Source organism: Gossypium hirsutum, chromosome A08 (assembly GCF_007990345.1).
Source record: "Gossypium hirsutum isolate 1008001.06 chromosome A08, Gossypium_hirsutum_v2.1, whole genome shotgun sequence".
Taxonomy (NCBI): domain Eukaryota; kingdom Viridiplantae; phylum Streptophyta; class Magnoliopsida; order Malvales; family Malvaceae; genus Gossypium; species Gossypium hirsutum.
The window spans coordinates 105,170,273-105,188,910 of NC_053431.1; the positions used below are offsets into that span (position 1 = coordinate 105,170,273).

General features: G+C 32.3%; 1 protein-coding gene across 1 annotated transcript; it reads right to left on the minus strand.

Annotated features, from left to right (window-relative positions):
• Positions 1 to 5,084: 5,084 nt before the first annotated feature.
• Positions 5,085 to 5,483, minus strand: LOC121205055 (serine/threonine-protein phosphatase 7 long form homolog). The gene has a single exon (XM_041075981.1). The coding sequence runs from the start codon at positions 5,481 to 5,483 to the stop codon at positions 5,085 to 5,087; it is 399 nt and encodes a 132-aa protein (XP_040931915.1).
• Positions 5,484 to 18,638: the final 13,155 nt, after the last annotated feature.

An 18,638-nucleotide genomic window follows, 5' to 3' on the forward strand; every position in this document is an offset into this window, starting at 1 on the left:
TTTAACTGCTATTTTTTTCATTCGGTTAAAACATTAAAAAAAAAGAAAAAAAGAAGAAGAAGAAGAAAATGCCTATATTTTTAATTTCTTTAAATAATTCTTTACCTTTTTTTCTCAATGTCAACTAATTAGAAAATTTGTTTTTTGTTCAACTTAATTATAAATTTGTACTGTTCAAATATATATATATAATTTTTCTTGAAATTTATCAGAAAGATAAAAGCTTTTTTCTTTTTTCTTTTTTATAAAAAAAGAGATATTATTGCAAAATTTTAAAAAGAAAAAAAGTAATATTTCAAATAAAGAAAGTAAACAGGTTTTTAAAATATTTTGAAAAAAACTCAGCTTCGATTCAATTTAATTTTTTAAAAACTGAAATATTTCACAATAATAGTAATATTTATTTTCGGTGTTTTACCTAAATATGTCATTTAAATAATATAATTACGGAAATGGGTCGTTTTTTGCGTTATTTACTGGATTAGGCCGTTTCCTATGAAAACGCGTCCATGTAAGCGCAATTTTGGAGTACGTGCCAGCAAAACGTTCCCTTGGGGGAGCGTTTTGTCCACATCAGCAAAAAACGCGTTCTTGAGGGTGCACTTTGCTGATGTGGACAAAGCGCTCCCTCAGGGGAGCGTTTTGCCCCTTTTTTAAGGTTAGGGTTTTATTATTTAATTGATTTAGGGTTAGGGTTTTTATGGTTTAGGTTAAGGTTAGGGTTTTGTAAGGGTTTAAGGTTTTAGGTTTTAGGAAAATAATTAATTGAATTGGGTATAAATTAACTATTAATTTTAAATATTAAATATTAAATTAGAGTTTAGGGTATTAGGGTTAACTGATTAAATTATGGATTGATTTAGGGTTTAAGGTTAATTGATTAAATTTAAGGTTAAATGATAATACAAGAAAAAAAATTGCAGCATATATACATACTGGCGCTATGCTAAGTTTAAGGTTTCGAGAAAAAATTAATTGAATTAGGATATAGGGTTTAGGGTTAATTCATTAAATTAACTATTAATTTTAAATATTAAATACTAAATTAGAGTGTATTAGGGTTAATTCATTAAATTATGGATTAGGGTTTAGTTTTTTAAAATAAATTTGTGTTTAGGGTATTAGAAAAAACATATAAGCAATATAATTTTTTTTCATAGGTTTTAAGGTTTAGGGTTTTTGCAAGAATAATTCTAAGCAGACGTTTCTTAAAAAATAGTGTCGGAAAACGCTTCAAGCAGGATGCACAGTCAGCAAAATTTCTGGGAAAAGCTCCCACGTGGACGCTCTTTTGCTACAGTAGTTCGTAGAAAAATAATTCTGAGTAAACATTTCTGAACAAATAGTGCCGAAAACGCTTCAAGCAGGATGCACTGTCAGCAAAATTTTTGGAAAAAGCTCCCACGTGGACGCTCTTTTGCAACAGTAGTTCGTAGAAAAATAATTCTGAATAGACGTTTCTGAACAAATAGTGCCGAAAACACTTCAAGCAGGATGCACTATCAGCAAAATTTCTAGAAAAAGCTCCCACGTGGACGCTCTTTTGCTACAGTAGTTCGTAGAAAAATAAGGCTATAAATTAGCCAAATTTTATTCTCAGGTTGCATAACTTACAACAAAAAAATTAGAGAGGCTAAGAAGAAAAGAAATTAAAGATGAGTGAACGTATTAGTGCTGTTATTTACTATGATGGTGAGGTCTGTAACACCGAGAACGGTGTTGTTTTTTTATCGGAGAACACAGCGAGACTGGTTTTTAACTAGAACATAGATTTGACAGAACTTCGTAAAAGAATTAGGCGCAAAATCTTAGGAACGACGCCAATAAAAGTTTTGTCTATTAAGTATCGATTTTGTGCTTCAGTTGATCCTGTGACATATGACTCATTCGACATCAAAGGCGCTCGTAGCTTGGAGGCAATGGTGCAAACTCATCTCGCTAGTGGATCATCCTATCTTGAGTTATATGTGCAATTTTCATCTCCAAATGATGCATTTGCAGCTTCAACATTTACTGCTAGTCGAGAAGAATACACGACCCCTGCCCAACACTTCGTTAGTGGGTGGCAAAATATGGAAGTGCCCATGTTTAGTAGCAGTATAGAATACTCAACCCCTGCACGACACTCCGTTAGTGGATGGGACATGCACCTCAGTGGGTCGATGTTTGATGCTGGAAATACGTACTGGGGAATGACATCAACTTCTAGTGGTTGGCAATCCACATTTGATTGGAGACGTTGTGAAACGTTTATAAGGAGGGATGATGTACTCCCTACAACGTCCACCGGCGAGGGGACCTTTTACGTTGTACATGATGATGGGTCAGATAATGAGTCTGATGCGGATCCACCTCGAGAGACCGGCCCCGATGGTGCAGAAGTTGTATTATTTTTTAAACTAGAGCCTATTCCAACTATACCTGAAGATGTTAAAGGGGGTTCAAATGATGAAGAAGAAGATCCACGATTCAGGGCGTATTCGTCTCCAGCCCACATGCATAATATTGATCTATCTGAAGATGATGCGTTGGAGTTTCCAGATCTACCACACAGAAGGCATGACCGTACAAGTTCCTCATTGGATTTAGGTGAATTAGAAGTTGGTAAGGAGTTTTCCAATAAATATAGTTTTCTTGGTGCATTAAAATAACATAGCATCATGAACGGGGTTAACTACAACGTGGTTAAATCCAAATCCAATAAGTTTGAGGCCAAGTGTGCAGTGCAAGACGGTACATATTCATGGAAAATCATGGCCTCGTTGAGGAAAAAGATAGGCTTGTGGGAGATAAAAAAGTACAAAGGTCCACATGCATGAGCTGCCGGTACAGTATCACAAACCGTTTAGATTTTTTTAATGGTACTGTTATTACGTACTGTTGCATTTTTTAATGTACTTCGTTGATAGATGTTTCAGAAGATCATCCCAAGATAAATTCAGATATGTTAGCTACCTTAATTCAGATATGGTCATATGACCTCAAACCTGGTTGAATGCATAAATTCTATTCTAAAAGGAACACGTCATTTGCCGATAACATCGGTTGTTCGAGAGACATATTTTCATTTAGTGGCACTATTTCCAAAGCGAGCAGGGAGTTATAAAGGCCAAATGCAAGGAGGTCGTGTATAGTGCGCAAAGGTATTGCAAGAAATTAACAAGGCGAAGGCGCGGACGAACACCATGCACACAGTCTGTCATGACCGAGACAACCTATGGTTTCGTGTGACGGAGTTTGACAGACTGCACAAAGGTATTATTGGCGGGCAATATCGTGTACATTGAGAAATAGGACTTGCGACTGTGGGAAGTTTGACGTGCTTCGTTATCCATGTGCTCATGTAATTGCAGCTTGTTAGAATCTCCGGCTAGATCCCATAAGCTACATCGACGAAGTGTACAAACTAGAAACCATGTACAACGTGTGGAGACACGTATTCCAACCTGTCTCAGATAAACATAACTGGCCGCCTGTATCGCTTGCTCCGTTTAAGCTACTACCGGATAGAAAATTGCGTCGCAAACTAAAAGGTCGACCTTGCTCGACTAGAATACGTACCAATATGGATATTCGAGAAACAACCAATAATCAAAAGTTGTGCGGATGGTGTAGGAACCCAGGCCATACAAGTAGATCATGTCCAAATCGAAATAGTTGATAGTTGTCGTAAAAAACTATGTTGTATTATTTATATTTTATTAAATGAAACTATATTATATTACAATTGTCTTTTTCAAAAGAACTTTTATTTTTATTAAATGAAACAATATAAAAAAGTTTGTACAAATATATTAAAAAAATTAATGTCTGTGGCGGTCGAAATTAGTGTCACATGGGGGTCGTCGACTGGTCCGTGCTGGATTCCTCTTTCGATCAGGTTCCGGCGAGGGTTGTGGTTCCTTCGGCAGGGGATCTGGTTGTGGCTGTTGAGAAGATGACCTACCTTGATAGAATAATGATTGCGGCAGTGTTTGCGTCACCCATGGCGGAGGTGTTTAAATCCCGAAAGGTGATGGAGATTGCTAGAAAGAAGAGCTCTTCGATGGTGCCTCGTGCGATCCCTCATGCAACGGCGGCCTATAGATCGGAGGTTAACTCGAAGTAATCGGGAACGAAGATGATCCGGGCCATGATTCCAACCTGCCATAGGACTAGGAAAAGGAAACATATAAGGGTTAGGATACATATAAGGGCTAGGATACGTACCTGGCATAATCTAAAAAAGCTGTGATGTAGGTGTCGTCCGCTGAACTGTTGAGCCTGATGATTGTGTAGGTGTTGTTGATGGGCTTGCGTCGTCGTCCCTTCTTCTTGGATTTAAAGGGCCCCGTTGTTCCCTTTGGGCACAAATTTGTCGTCGCTTCTCCTCTTCCGACAATAAATATGGCTTGCCATAGATCCTAAACCATGGCATGTATTCCGCTATGCACGCTAACTCTGAAACAATGATTGGTTCCCGAGTAGGTATATAATCATATCGATTTCCCACATTTCGATATAATGTGACCAGAATCTAGGCCAATCTGTATGCAGTTGCCGTAAATCGACTTTGTGCTCGTCATCAAACACTTTGGGTACCACGAGAATCGGTTGTCAGAATCCAAATTGTCGCAATACTCTATCTGACTGGTGCATCTCCACGGTAGCATAGTTCACCAATAGGACCTTCACATGCCAAACGTTTGGATTTTGAAAGAATTCATCCGGAATTACTGCCCGAATTGTCGAATCCTCGTATGGTGTCCATTGAAACTATATGAACATGATAAAAATATTACTTATATACATAATACATAATACTAAATACGAAACAACTATTTTATTATGTATATATATTTTATTTAATACTTACTTCTGCTTCCGATCGTTGGTCTAATAGTAGTCGTATATCTTCGAGAGAGGTAGGTATTCTAACATAACTTGCCGAATGGTTCAACCTAATTAAATAAATTTTGAGCATAAAATTATATTCTAAATCTACGTAATAATTGTAAAATCTAATATAAAACTTACCTCGTTATGAGTGAAAATGTATATGGGTGGTCGACTCGATGACGTAAAAATGGAAAGTGAAATCGTGCCTATGATTGCAGTAGTGATAGGCAACCTCCTATTTTGGCTTTGTTCGGTCTCGTTGCCTTGCACATTTTCTTGTACAATGTTGCCAACACGGTAGACCTCCAACTCAATTCGTCGGCTGCTCTAAAATCTACGAGTGTCAACAGCCATCTCAGATGTACGAGGTTTCTTGACAAGTCTGGCATCAAATAACCTCCAATCATCTCAAGAATATATGCCCGACCATATCGTATTCTTTCGAGTTCAGTCACATCATTATCCGGCTCCAGGAATATATCTCGTAACCATCTCATCTCGATCCGACCTCCGTTAATTTTATCTGGTATAGCACCCAAAAGCTCGTAGCATATGGCTCCCCAATCAGTAGATGATGCGGGCCCGTTGACTGCGTACCCATCCATCGGTAATCCCAATTGCAAATGCACGTCTTCCAGAATGATAGTACACTCTCCGCATGAAAGATGAAAAGTGTGCGTCTCGGGTCTCCACCTCTCTATCAATGCACTGATTAGTTTCGGGTCCAACTTGCACCCCCGGCCTATCGTAGCCACGTGCCAAAATCCCACTTTCTCGCAAGTAATTCTCGATCAACGGCGATGGAGGACCAAACATATTACGGATGTAGCATTAGAACACGCGATCTACAAATTATTGTAAAAATTTATAAAACAAAAATTAATTAAAATTGCATAAATTAATTAATGCAAACATCATAAATGAAAAAAAAATCAAGCAGTATTGAAATTGTAATTATAATTGCATAAATGAATAAAATATCAAACAGTATTGCAAATTTAATTAAATTTGCATAAATTAAATTAATATCGAATAATATTGAAAATTTAAAATTATCACTTACCATTGTCATTTGATCAACGGAGATGTGCTTATTATCGAGACGGATTAATTCTCCGCCCATTGCTAACACGATCGGATTTTTTTAATTTAAAAAAATTAAATTCAAAAAAATTTTAAACAATGAATTTTGATAGAATTTTGAGAAAATTTCAATGAAATTTGATAGATTTTTGAAGGGAATATTGAAAGAATGTTGAGAATTATGAGAGAATTGTGTGAAAAATAATTAAAGGGAAATGAATTTTGAGAGAATTATAGAAATTTGAGAGATTTGTGTGAAAAAATGATTTGGGGGGTTTTATAGGTTTTTTTTTTTTGGACCATTGGCTTCCAACGGCCAATTTTTTTACCGTTACACGGGCAAAACGCTCCCCTGGGGGAGTGCTTTGTCCACATCAGCAAAGCGCGCCCTCAAGGACGCATTTTTTGTTGACAGGTACTCCGAAATCGAGCCTACGTGGCCGCATTTTTTTGGGAAACGGCTTAATTCGGTAAATAACTCAAAAAACGACCCATTTCCGTAATTATATTATTTAAATGGCATATTTGGGTAAAACGCCCATTTATTTTTCTAATATTAATCCCAATTCAACTGTTATCACTTATATATATAAATTATAAAACTATAAATATATAATTTATTTAGATTTTTTTTTATTTTTTAACTTAAATTGTTGTTTAACCTACTAAATAAATCTTGATAAACAATAAAAATGGTCACTAAAATATTAATTTTTTTTTAATTTAGTCACTAAATTTTTGGAAACCAAATATTTTCATCACTCAAAGTTGATTCGGGCTTTATTATTATTATTTCTAATAATAAATTTAGCTCTTTAATACTTACACATTATATCAATTTGATCTTAAATATAAAATATTCAACAAATGTAGCCTTCAGTGTTTACAAAATTTGTCATTTTAGTTCGAATTCTAAAGAATTCACATAATTTTACCTATTACTAAACAATATGTTTCCCATAAATTTATCTTTTGTTTTAAAGTTAGAGATGACAACTTTAGCTCACTTTTTTTTTTCTATTTCAAGTATTGAAATTTGATGTTTGGTGATGTTTTTTTATTTATTTATTATAAGTTAGTTGGTTAGTTGTTGCAAAGTTTGTGAGAGATTTGTTATCAACTTTGCTTCATCAATTATAACATTTTAAATATCAATACCATATGGTGTTCTTTTCTTTTTTTCTTTTTCTTTTTTTTTTTTCCTTTTTCCATGTGTTGGGTTGGTCAATAGAATGTATAAAAAGAGTTTATACCAAATATGATGTTAGAAATTTTATATTGGAGTATGATAAAATTATAAAAATCTGAAACCTAAAGCTAAGATTTCTTTGTTAAGAAACTTAAATTATTAATTCCTGGTACAAAAATTAATATTTTTAAAATTAGAACTAAATTGATTATACCAACAATAAAAAGCCTAAGTCTAGCTTTGAGTGATTAAAATATTTGATTTCGAAAAGTTTAATGACTAAATTAGAAAAATTAATAGTTAATTGACCAAAATAAAACGAAGGCAATAATTTAGTGACCATTTTTACAGTTTATCCATAAATCTTTTAAAGTTTTTAATTTATAGCTACAAAATTTTATCTGCACGTGGAAATTACATGCTTAAAACATGATGTTTATTTAAAGGTAACGTACAAAAAAAAATAAAACTTAAAATTTTAAACTAATTAATAATAATAACAATACATACATTAAAATAAAAAATAGATTAAATTGTGATTAAAATGAAATTTAAACTTATATGTACATCAAATTAAAAATATTAAATGCACTATAATTATTTATTATGGTATTGTCATCAATCTTAAATTAATATCGAGCTAACTTAAATGACATGACAAATTGATCGTTAATTTAATTTTTAAATAACATGTCAATTTATAAGTAACTAAAATTAGTAATGATAAAGATCTCTTTCTTTTAATTTTTCATTTTAAATTTAAATATGTACAATTTGATATTTCATTTAACAATTTTAATAATGGAAAAGACCTGACTAATATAACATCGATAGTTTAGAGATGTAATTAAAATATTTTAAAATTTAAAGACCAATTTAAAATGAATATCATAATTTAGAGAGTCTGATGCAATTAATTCTTATATTTAAAATATTTACATATAATTCAAAGCACATTAATTTTTTTTATCCTAAAGATATAAAGATGCTTTAAAAATTTTAAATTTTTTTAAAAATTTAAATTTAAAACAAATCAAATTTAAGTTTTCTAAATTTTAATTTTCAAATTATTATTTTCATACACTTCCACCCACCCAATCCTTAGATCCTTGGGACTATCTGATATCAGAGTCAAGGAGGAATAAGTATTTCTAAGTTTTGAAAATATTCAATTTGTTTTCTATATTTCTGAGTTCTGGTTTAAATATCTTTATTAATGTATTATTTTTTTGTTGAGTATTGATACACAGTCCAGTTAGCCATGGGTTAGGCGTGTTAAGGACAGAGTATCCATGTAGGCAATTGTAGTAATCCAGAAATTCTAATAGTAAAACCCTATTGTAGGAAATACGAAAACAAAAAGATGTTTCTTTTCCTTAGGAGAACCAATTCTTCTGCAAGCTTTGCCTCTAACCTGTAACACCCCTAACCTATTTCCGTCGTCGGATTAGGGTTACAGAGTGTTACAATATAAATCAAGATCTTTATCACAAACAAAAACAAAAATATAAAATAAATAATAACATTCAATAGCTTATAAAATCAGGGTAAAAATACACTTACAGGATTTAAATCGAGCTTACGTGGCCTTAAAAATAGTTTGGGAACAATCCGGGACTAATTTGAATTAAAACAGATTAATTTGAATTAAAACAGGCAAATATGAAAATTTTGAAACTTTTAGAATAAGGGGTCACACGCCTGTGTGGCCAGGCCCAGGCCGTGCTATAGCACCCCAAACCCGGCCCAGACGTTATGGCCGGATCCGACATGCCACATCGAAGCATTCAAAACATTTTATATTGTTGATCCAGAAAAACCTACTTGGTGTTTTAAAAGATAATTTCATTATAGGTTAAAGTGAATGGAAGCTGTGCACCAGGTAGGAAACCGGAAAAGAGGAGGTGAGTCTATCGGACTACTTAAGTACCAAGCTCCCTTCGGATCCAATCCTAGACATGCACACCGCCATTGCCACACCTTAACGTCATGTATATTTCTAGGAAACCGATTTGATTAAGTCATTTTTAGGAAAAGTGATTAATTTTGGAAAATACTTTCATTGCGGAAGCTTTGCTTGTTGTCGTGTTATTTTGAAATCAATTGTTGTTTTTTTTTTTGAAAACGCGCCCTAAAGCTATCCAATTTCAACAGTTAAAATAAATAATACATATCTTAGTAATACATATTAAAACCATCAAAACTAATTAAGCGGCCTTATTACATTTAAAAACCCAAACCTCAACATAAATAATAGGATGTCCAGTTCACTAGAAGAAAATCAAACTTTCAGAACGGGTGGCCACTCCGAATTCCCTCACAGCTCCAAACCCACTATGGTTGGGGATTTCCTGGGTGGATGAAAATAAAAGGGGTGAGTTTGGGGAAACTCAGTGTGTAAGGAAAACTCATTCAAAGCCCAAGTCAGCTCAAGCCTATTAGGCCTAAGCCCATTCAGGTAACAGTGGTACTGGACCAGAGCCCTTTTCAGATTACATTAAACTGGGCCTTAGCCCCTTATTCAGATAAGAGTATGGCCCATAGGCCCATTTTAAAATGCATGCAACATCAATAACATATGCAAGCCCATTTGGGGAGACTACTCAACCCACCAACACTACACTCTACCCGCACCAGCCCTACACTCCATGTGGGGAATAGTTCAACCCACCCAGCCCAACACTCCACAGTTGCAGCCTTGCTGCTCAGTTAACAGTAAATTAAGGCAAAGCCTCCAGTACGTGGACAAGCCACTTTCAGTACTTCCTCCGTCAATATCCCAATCCCATGCATCAGATAATAACAACATGGCATGCAGTAAATAACAACAGTCAAACATGCATTTAGGTCAATTTAACCCTAGGGGTATTTCGGTAATTTATCTACCAGGGTAAAACTATAAATTTTCCACTTTTAAAGGTATTTCGGTAATTTATCTATTTTAGGGGTTTTCATGCATATTCCTACTTTTCACGTACTAACAGAATCACGTACTGAGGGTTCTTACCGAATTGGGCCCGTTGGCCCATCATTCCAATTTTGGCCCATTAAGCCCAAAAATATCGAGGGCACAGAAATCATACACTTTGCAATTTAAATTTTGCAGCTTACCAAAAACCTTAATCGATTTACCTCACGAGCATTCGCACACTCGCAAATCTACAAAATATCGGTTTTCGACATTTCGGCTTTTCGACTTTTGCTGATCCAGACTAAGAAAGAGGGTGTTAGTTACACACCTGTTTGCGACGATATGCTGACAAGATCCACACACGAACCGCCTACAATTGGATTACTAACACGTTAATCTAACTATTCAAATACAAACTACGTATTAACCCCTTACAATATTCGGCCAACCACACCTACAGATCATAGTAAGCTTATAAGAAAACAATAAGCAACTCATTAACAATTTTTTGTCAATGTTTACCACATAACCATAATTTCACTGCAAGCTGTCTTCCTGAGCAACAGTCACTAAATCATTTATAACTGGAGTTACAAAACTCCAAATCAAGTGTCGTTAATTTTCCTTGAAAATAGACTCATATATCTTATATCCATAAAATTTTCAGAATTTTTGGTTTAGCCAATCAATACCAGATTTTTCTCAAAGTTTTCCATGTTTCACTATTTGACTAATCTGACCACTCTTCATTACGAATCAAATTTCTCATTGTATAGAATTCAAAATATGTTCTTGTTTATTCCATTTGAAACTAGACTCATTATTCTTTAATTACATAATTTATGCAGCTTCTAACTCATCTCCCACAATTTATGGTGATTTTCCAAAGTCACGTTACTGCTGCTGTCCCAAGCAGATTTATTACCAAATCACTCTTTTACACCTAACTTGCATGCTTGTTATTTAAACATGTATATCACCAATCAATCATCACATAACTATGATTTTAATTAAGTATAATCTCCATTTCATCATTTTAAAGCACAACATGTTAGCTGATTTTTCCCTTTAACATCTAAGGCACATGCATGCTCATTTGTTTGGCTCAACTTCACCTATCTTCCATTTTTTTCATCAAAAGAACATGAAACAACAACCATTTCCTTCATTTTAATTCATGAATAAATGCTCAAAACACAACTAAAAACCAAAATATGCTTCAAGAGTTAAGGTAGAATCAAGAAGAACTCATGAATATCAAGATAGAAGCAAACTACCATGAACTTACCTTCAATTTTCTTCCCCAAGTGACCGAACATTCAAGAGCTTTCTCCTCTCCTTTCTCTTCTCTAACTTTCAGCTATGATGAACAAAGATAGACAAAACTTTGTTCTTTTCACCCCTTTTTCTTTTAATAAAATTTCATATTTCATCCATTTAATTCTTTAATACAAAAGACATGAAATTCCCATCATGAAACATTTACCTAACCCATTATCATGGAACATTTACCTAACCCATTAACATGAAACATTTACCTAACCCATTATCATGGAACATTTACCTAACCCATTATCAATTTGTATCAATTTGTACTATAAATTATGGATATCAAGTGCACATTTTGTCTACAACAACATGATGGCTGGCCACTTCATGTAAAATGGGAGGTTTATCATGCAAATCCTCCTATTTTGCACTCCTATTTATTTGGCCACTTCAATTTAGCCTATAGCATTTTCAAACATTTTCACATAGGTCCTATTTCATAATTTCACCCCATTTTTCTTATGGAACAAAAATTAACTAAAATTGCCGGGTTCTATCTTAAGCTTGGGCCTTCTAGAGGCCCACTAACATAATTAAACCTATGCCAACATTCACAGAATTCCCGAAAATTGGGGAGTTACACGTGTGGCTTCCCTACACGCCCGTGTGGCTAGACCGTGTAACTAACTGTGACCGTGTGAAAAATCCTGCACCTAAATTTAATAAGACACATGGCCGTGTAGGTCACATGGCAGTGTGGACAAGCCGTGTGCATCTTAAAAAGCTCCTAAAACAAGACAAACTTTCATCCAACCCCTGGGTTCCAAGCCAAATTAAAAACCTACCATTTTCATACTTTTAAACACATTTAAACAAACCTAAAACATGTCAAAACAATCAATAATATTCACATGCAAAAGGGCATACGTAAGAATTTAACATCACAAATCTATACCCTGTTTACAAAACATCCTCAAAAAGGGCAATAAAACACAAATAGACCTGGTACTTAATCAAAACAAACCAAGAAAATATTTAAGCCCTATTACACACCATTTATAACCTTAACCAAAGTGATCGAAAGCTACCAAAATGATAATTGGATAGTGTGATTGTGCTCCAACGAAATTCCAACCGAACAAGCTTACTAATGATCTACAAGAAAAGAAAGACAAATACATAAGCATATAATGCTTAGTAAGCACATATAAACTTAAATAAAAACTTATCAAATAGGCTCAATTTATAAATTTAATGCATTATTCCAATAGCATGCTCATATATATAATTGATTCCTAATTTCAATCACCATTCTCACCAGTTAGTGAACTGGTACATAACATTCAACATATATCCAATGTAACATTTATACATCTCAAACCTTTGCTTAAACTTTAATCCTCATTGAACCAAATGAATTTACTTAGGATACACGGGAACCATGCTCACACGAAGTGTGCCTGTACATGTAAGTATAATCATATCATGTAATGCTCACACGAGCTGTGGGTCGGAATGTTAGGTTACACGATGCTGCTTGCATGACTTGTGGAGAATCAACAATAAATGCAGGACCTCGCCATTGGTGTGACACCCAAGTCCAGCACCCGAAAACCTATAACCTCTAATGGTGTGTCATTTGTATCCTAAGTATTCATAAGGCTTAAACAGATCATGTTTCCATATCATTCCCTAATCCTCAACGTCTTACACTCATTATCTTAAATTACACAAACTTACAATATCACCCAAATAACAAATTATCAATTTATATACAAAGAAATTATACAAAGCGCAACATAAATAAATTTTTCATCAAATTACAAATTTGGTTAGTTTACCATTAAACGAACTAACCTCAACTACACGACCGCACAAAAAGGTATCGAAGACTAATCTGAAACTTTGGCCTTCCACGATTCAAGTTCGGTTGTTACGTGTCTTGATCTAAATAATAATTTTATTCAATTAAATTATTCAAAGTCATCTTAAAAATAATTAATTCGAACCCATAACCCTTTTGAAGGTGATTTTACAAAATTACCCTCAACACTTTAACATTGGTAAAACTAAGTCCTTAAACCGAAATTCACAATTTAAACACAATCAATGTAAAAAACCAAACTAGCCAATTTTTCTATGTTTTCAATTCAGCCTAAATTTTCTATCATTTCCTATTATTCACATTGCATTTTACTATACTCTCAAATAGGTCTTTAAACTCAAAATCATCAAAAACCATCTATTAAAAATACTTATACTTAACCTTCAATCTCAAGGATTTAACAACCAAGTTCACAAATATACTTATCACATTCATGGTAAGTCTTTAAACTTTGAACGATTTCATAAATCAACCCTCGGATTAGCTAGACTAAGCTAAAACGAACTCAGAAACATAGAAATCAAAAGAAATATACATAAAAAAAACTCACCCAAGCTTAGAAGGGAATTTGGCTGAGCCTTCTTTGCACCAAAAATGGAGTTTCTCACATTTAGGAAGATGAACAACAGAAAAAAAAAAATTCCTTCCTTTTTATCACTTAATACTTAATATTAATATATTAATATTATAATTTCATCTTGTTCAAAAAAATTTTATAATTTCATCGTGAAAATATCAATGGTTTTGTCACCAAACCGTCCACTAACCATTGACAGGGCATAATTGCCATTTAAGTCCACCTATTCCCCTTTTCAAGGTCATTTAATATATTTAACTAATAGGATTTAACTTTTGTTGCTTTTACGATTTAATCCTTTTTGTTTAATTAGCGTTTTAAACATTTTAATTTCCTAACTAAAGTTTAATATGACTTTACTAAATGTTTGTAAATATTAAATTAATAATATTTATTGACTCTCTTGTCAGAAATTGTGGTCCCAAAACTATTGTTTCTGACACCACAAAAATCGGGCTGTTACACAACCGATCTGAAAGTCTGACCAAAGCTCAAATAACATTGTTAATAAATAAGAAGAACATTATGAAAATGATCCACAAAGATTTGATAATTGGACTCTCCCAAGAGTTCCAACAAATCAAGTTTATAAGAAAATAACTTTTGAAGATTTAAATGTCTTTTGAAGTTACATTATAAAAACAAAAGAAAGAAGTTTACCTATTAAAACATAACATGAAACAATCTAATTATTAGATAAGGTCGTCATTAATAAACTCAAAGAACAAAAATATAAATATGTCAATTTTAGATTAGTCCAAGTTGGTGTCAAATCTCTTAGTATTGAAGCCACTAAAAACACCTCAATTTTAATTGTCTTAAAAGACTATAGACATACTATGTTTAATGATTCCTTACTAGGAACATAGAAACAAGCCTATGTAGTAGCAAAATACATTTTAATTGCTACCCAAATTTTATGATTTCTTTAACAAATAAAAACATTTTACAACCTTTGACCCTTCAAATTCATACTCATAATTACAAAATGCTTCCTGGATCTGAAGTACTAACTCTAGTCTATTAGTTCCACTTTAAAGCTATGTATTCTGTAGTCAATACAAGACTTTACTTTAGAGCCCAAAAGGAGAACCCTTTTAATAGAAACAGATACCTCAAGATCTCATACCACAATCCCAAGAACAATACAATGGCATGAAATTAACCTTCATGATAGGTAGAAACTTGAAGGTGCTACAGACCTTGTTGCGCCAACTCAAGTGAAATAGGAAGAACCAGCACAACCTTTAGGAGATTAAATTTAGAAGAAGAATCAAATCTCGAAACACAAACAACAAATTTTAGGACAGCTAGAGCCTCTATCTTTTCTATCCCAACAACATTTAGGACCAATTTACAAGGAATAAATAATTCCTCAAATATAGCTCAACTTATCTATGCCGAACAGAAACAAAGCCCCAAAATTCATCTAATATGTCACCAACATACTCATCAATGACTAATAATGCAAAACAAGGAGAAAGTTCAAAAATTTTTGTTCTAGAAAAATCTTTAGAGATCAATAAAGAAGGATGTAGAAAACACTTCTATTCCAACAAAAATAAACAAAAAAAAGAAGAAAAGATTACTTTAAATTTTATAATAATAAAAAAGAGAGCATTTTCGAAGAATATTATTAATTCATAAATACCTATAAAATTCATATAAAATTCTTTGAATAATTTGAAAAATATTATTTAGAATCTATTAATGCAATAAAAAAAATACTAGATAAAAAACTAATAAAGGATAAGTTGAATCTCAACATTCGCCTTTCATGGAGGGTCAATATTTTCATAAAAATATTGGAATAAAAGCAAGTCCTTAAAAAATGAAAGCTCTTGATGTAGGAGAAAAAATCTCATCAAAAGATATTAAAATGATAGTAAAACAAAACAAATAAACAAATATCAGTCTTCATACAATAGGAAATCAATTAGGTTATATTAAAATTTTGGTAAAAAGCGACAGAGTAAAAGAAATAATCAATAAAATAGATAACTGAAAAAAGTTCTAAAGAAACAATATTTACACCTTATGAAATCCCAAAACCTTTCCAAAAATCCCCAAATGATTTCTTAACAGAAATCCAAAATAGACTTGAAGCTTTGGAAAACTACACGTCTGAATTAGTTGCACTAGATACCCCAATGCAAGTCTAACAACTAAATTTTCAGTGGTGTCGAAAATAGTAGTTTCGGAGCTACAAATCTGACGAGTGAGTTCATAAATATTATATTATTATTTAATATTTACGAGTTAAATATAGTATTATATTAAAATTTCATTTGATAATTTTATTAATTGAATGAATAGTTTAAGGACAAATGGTTTGTCCTAAAGTCAAATGGTTTTGAGAAACGAGGTATCGAGACCTCATTTCTATAAACAAAACCCATAAATATTTTTATTAAATATTTATGGAGGGATTATATAGGTGTACTGAAATTCGATTTAAAAAATTTTAACGTTTAGATAATTAATTAAAAAAAACTAAACTGTAAACAGAACAAAAGTTAATAGCAATTAACTTTTATGCGTTAAATGGGTTTAAAAATATTAATAGATGAATTTAAATGACAATTTCACCATAATAAATTATAGTGGGACGGTTAAAAAGAAAATATGTTGATTTTATAATTAAAAAACAAATAAAAATAAAAATTAAATTATATGTATATTATTAAATAAGCCAACATTATCATCCATTTGGTTTTTCCTTCTTATCCACTCGAAATAGCAAATAACTTAAGAAGCCATAGCCCTTTCTTCATCTAGTATAACCGGCCTCGCATGTGAATAACTTCCTAATTCGTTTTTCGTAAATTTAATATTTTTTATATTATTATAGCTTAATCTAGCTAATTCAATGATTAATTCTTAAAATTGTTAAATATTTTGATTTATATCATTGATGAATTTATGGTATTTTTGAAGTTTGATGATAGATTATTAAGTTTGATAGTTAAATAGGATTATTTTGTAAAGTGGTTTTGGTTAATTTTAAAGTTTGGACAAAGTTGTTAGAATAGTAAAATTACATGAGATTCTTGTGAAAAATTGATATATGTGGGCTGAATAGGGACTATATAGAAATCAACTAGCATTGATTTGGTAAGATTGTGATAGATTTGAAAGTTTCGGGTTTAAGGACTAAATTGAATAAAAGGTAAAAGTTTAGGGTAAAAGTGTAAAATGATAATAAAATGGCTTATATGCATAAGTTGAATTGTTTAATTTTTTAAATAGTTAATTGAATTAACATTATTATTTAGATCAAGAAATGGATCAATCAGACAATAATCGTGGAAAAAAGAAAGTTAGCGGAAAAACCTCGGTGTCACGTTCATAGTCGTTTTTTACTAGGTAAGTTTGTAAGTTGAATTAAATTAAATTAATTGTTGTTTTTGTGTTTTATTACCTATTTATGTGTGTTGTGATTGATTTCATTTGCTTAATAAATGGTAAGCAATGAAATGAATTAAGTTGAAATGTTAATTAATTTAAAGGTTATGTTTGAAAATGGAAAAATACATAGATAAATTCTTGTGATGAAATAATGTGTTTATAATTAAATAATATAGATATGAAACATGACCCGTATGAACCTCATGAATGCTTAGGATACAAATGACATGTCATTAGGGTTATTACCGTTTTGGGTGTTAGTCTTGAATGTCTTACCAATGCCTGAAGTCCTGCATTTGTTGTAGATTCTCCACAGCTCGTGTGAGCAGCATCATGTAGCCTAGCATCTCAACCCACAGCTCGTGTGAGCACTTACATGTACAGTTACAGTCACAACTTGTATGAACATTGTTCTCGTGTATCCGACGTTATTTCATTTGATTCATCGAGTGTTAAATGTATAAAATGAAATGGATATACGAAATAGTTATAGGAAATGAGACATTGAATGGAGAAATTGATATGAATTATTAAAATGAAATGTGATATACAAAATGGTTATGTGCTAAATGTGTAAAATGAAATGGTTATATGAAATGGATATACAAAATGGTTATATGAATCAATTATATGGAAGCAAATATACGAAATGATTATACAAATAGATTATATAAAAATAGTTGTATGAAACGATTATACGAAATGTTAAATGAATAGATGTGGAATGAATGGTATATCAAATGTGTTTACTTGTACATGTTTCATGACATGATAAAGTTACAAGTTTCGTATATGTGAACTCACTAACCTAGTGAGACTTGTGATATGTATAGGTTAATAATGAACTCATGACATTGCTTATGAATTTAATTGCAAAACGTTTAAGTTACAACCTTTACAGTAAGTTAAAGTTAAAGTTAAAGTTTAATACGAACTTACTAAGCAAATATTTGCTTACATCTGTTGTATTTGATTTCTTGTAGATCATTGGAAGTTTATGTCGGTTGGAAGTTTAAATCGGAGCTCACACTATTCGTTCAATGATTCGGTATAAATTTTGGTTATTTTGATTTAGGTTATAAGTGGCATGTACTAAGGGTTTTAAAGTTTACTTGTTCATAGTTTTGTTGTTTTATGTTTTGTTTATGAAATGTTGTGAAAGTGTTTCTTATTTGGTACTTTTGGTATGGCCTTGTTCATGTATGAATAAGTGAGTTGAACCATGCCTTGTGAGATTGGTTTGAAATGTGGAAAGATGCTATGGTATGGATGATAGTTACATGATTATGGTTTATGAATGTGAAATGATTTAATCTTTGAATTGTGGTGTCAATGAGGGCACATTGGTTAGGCACTTAGGTTGAATGATATATGATATATATTGACATGTTTTGGTATGTTTTAGTGTGCTTTGAATCGGTGAATATGAATGGAAATG

Coding starts and splice junctions, on each gene's coding strand:
- LOC121205055 (XM_041075981.1), bottom strand. CDS start 5,483: ATGGATGGGTACGCAGTCAACGGGCCCGCATCATCTACTGATTGGGGA.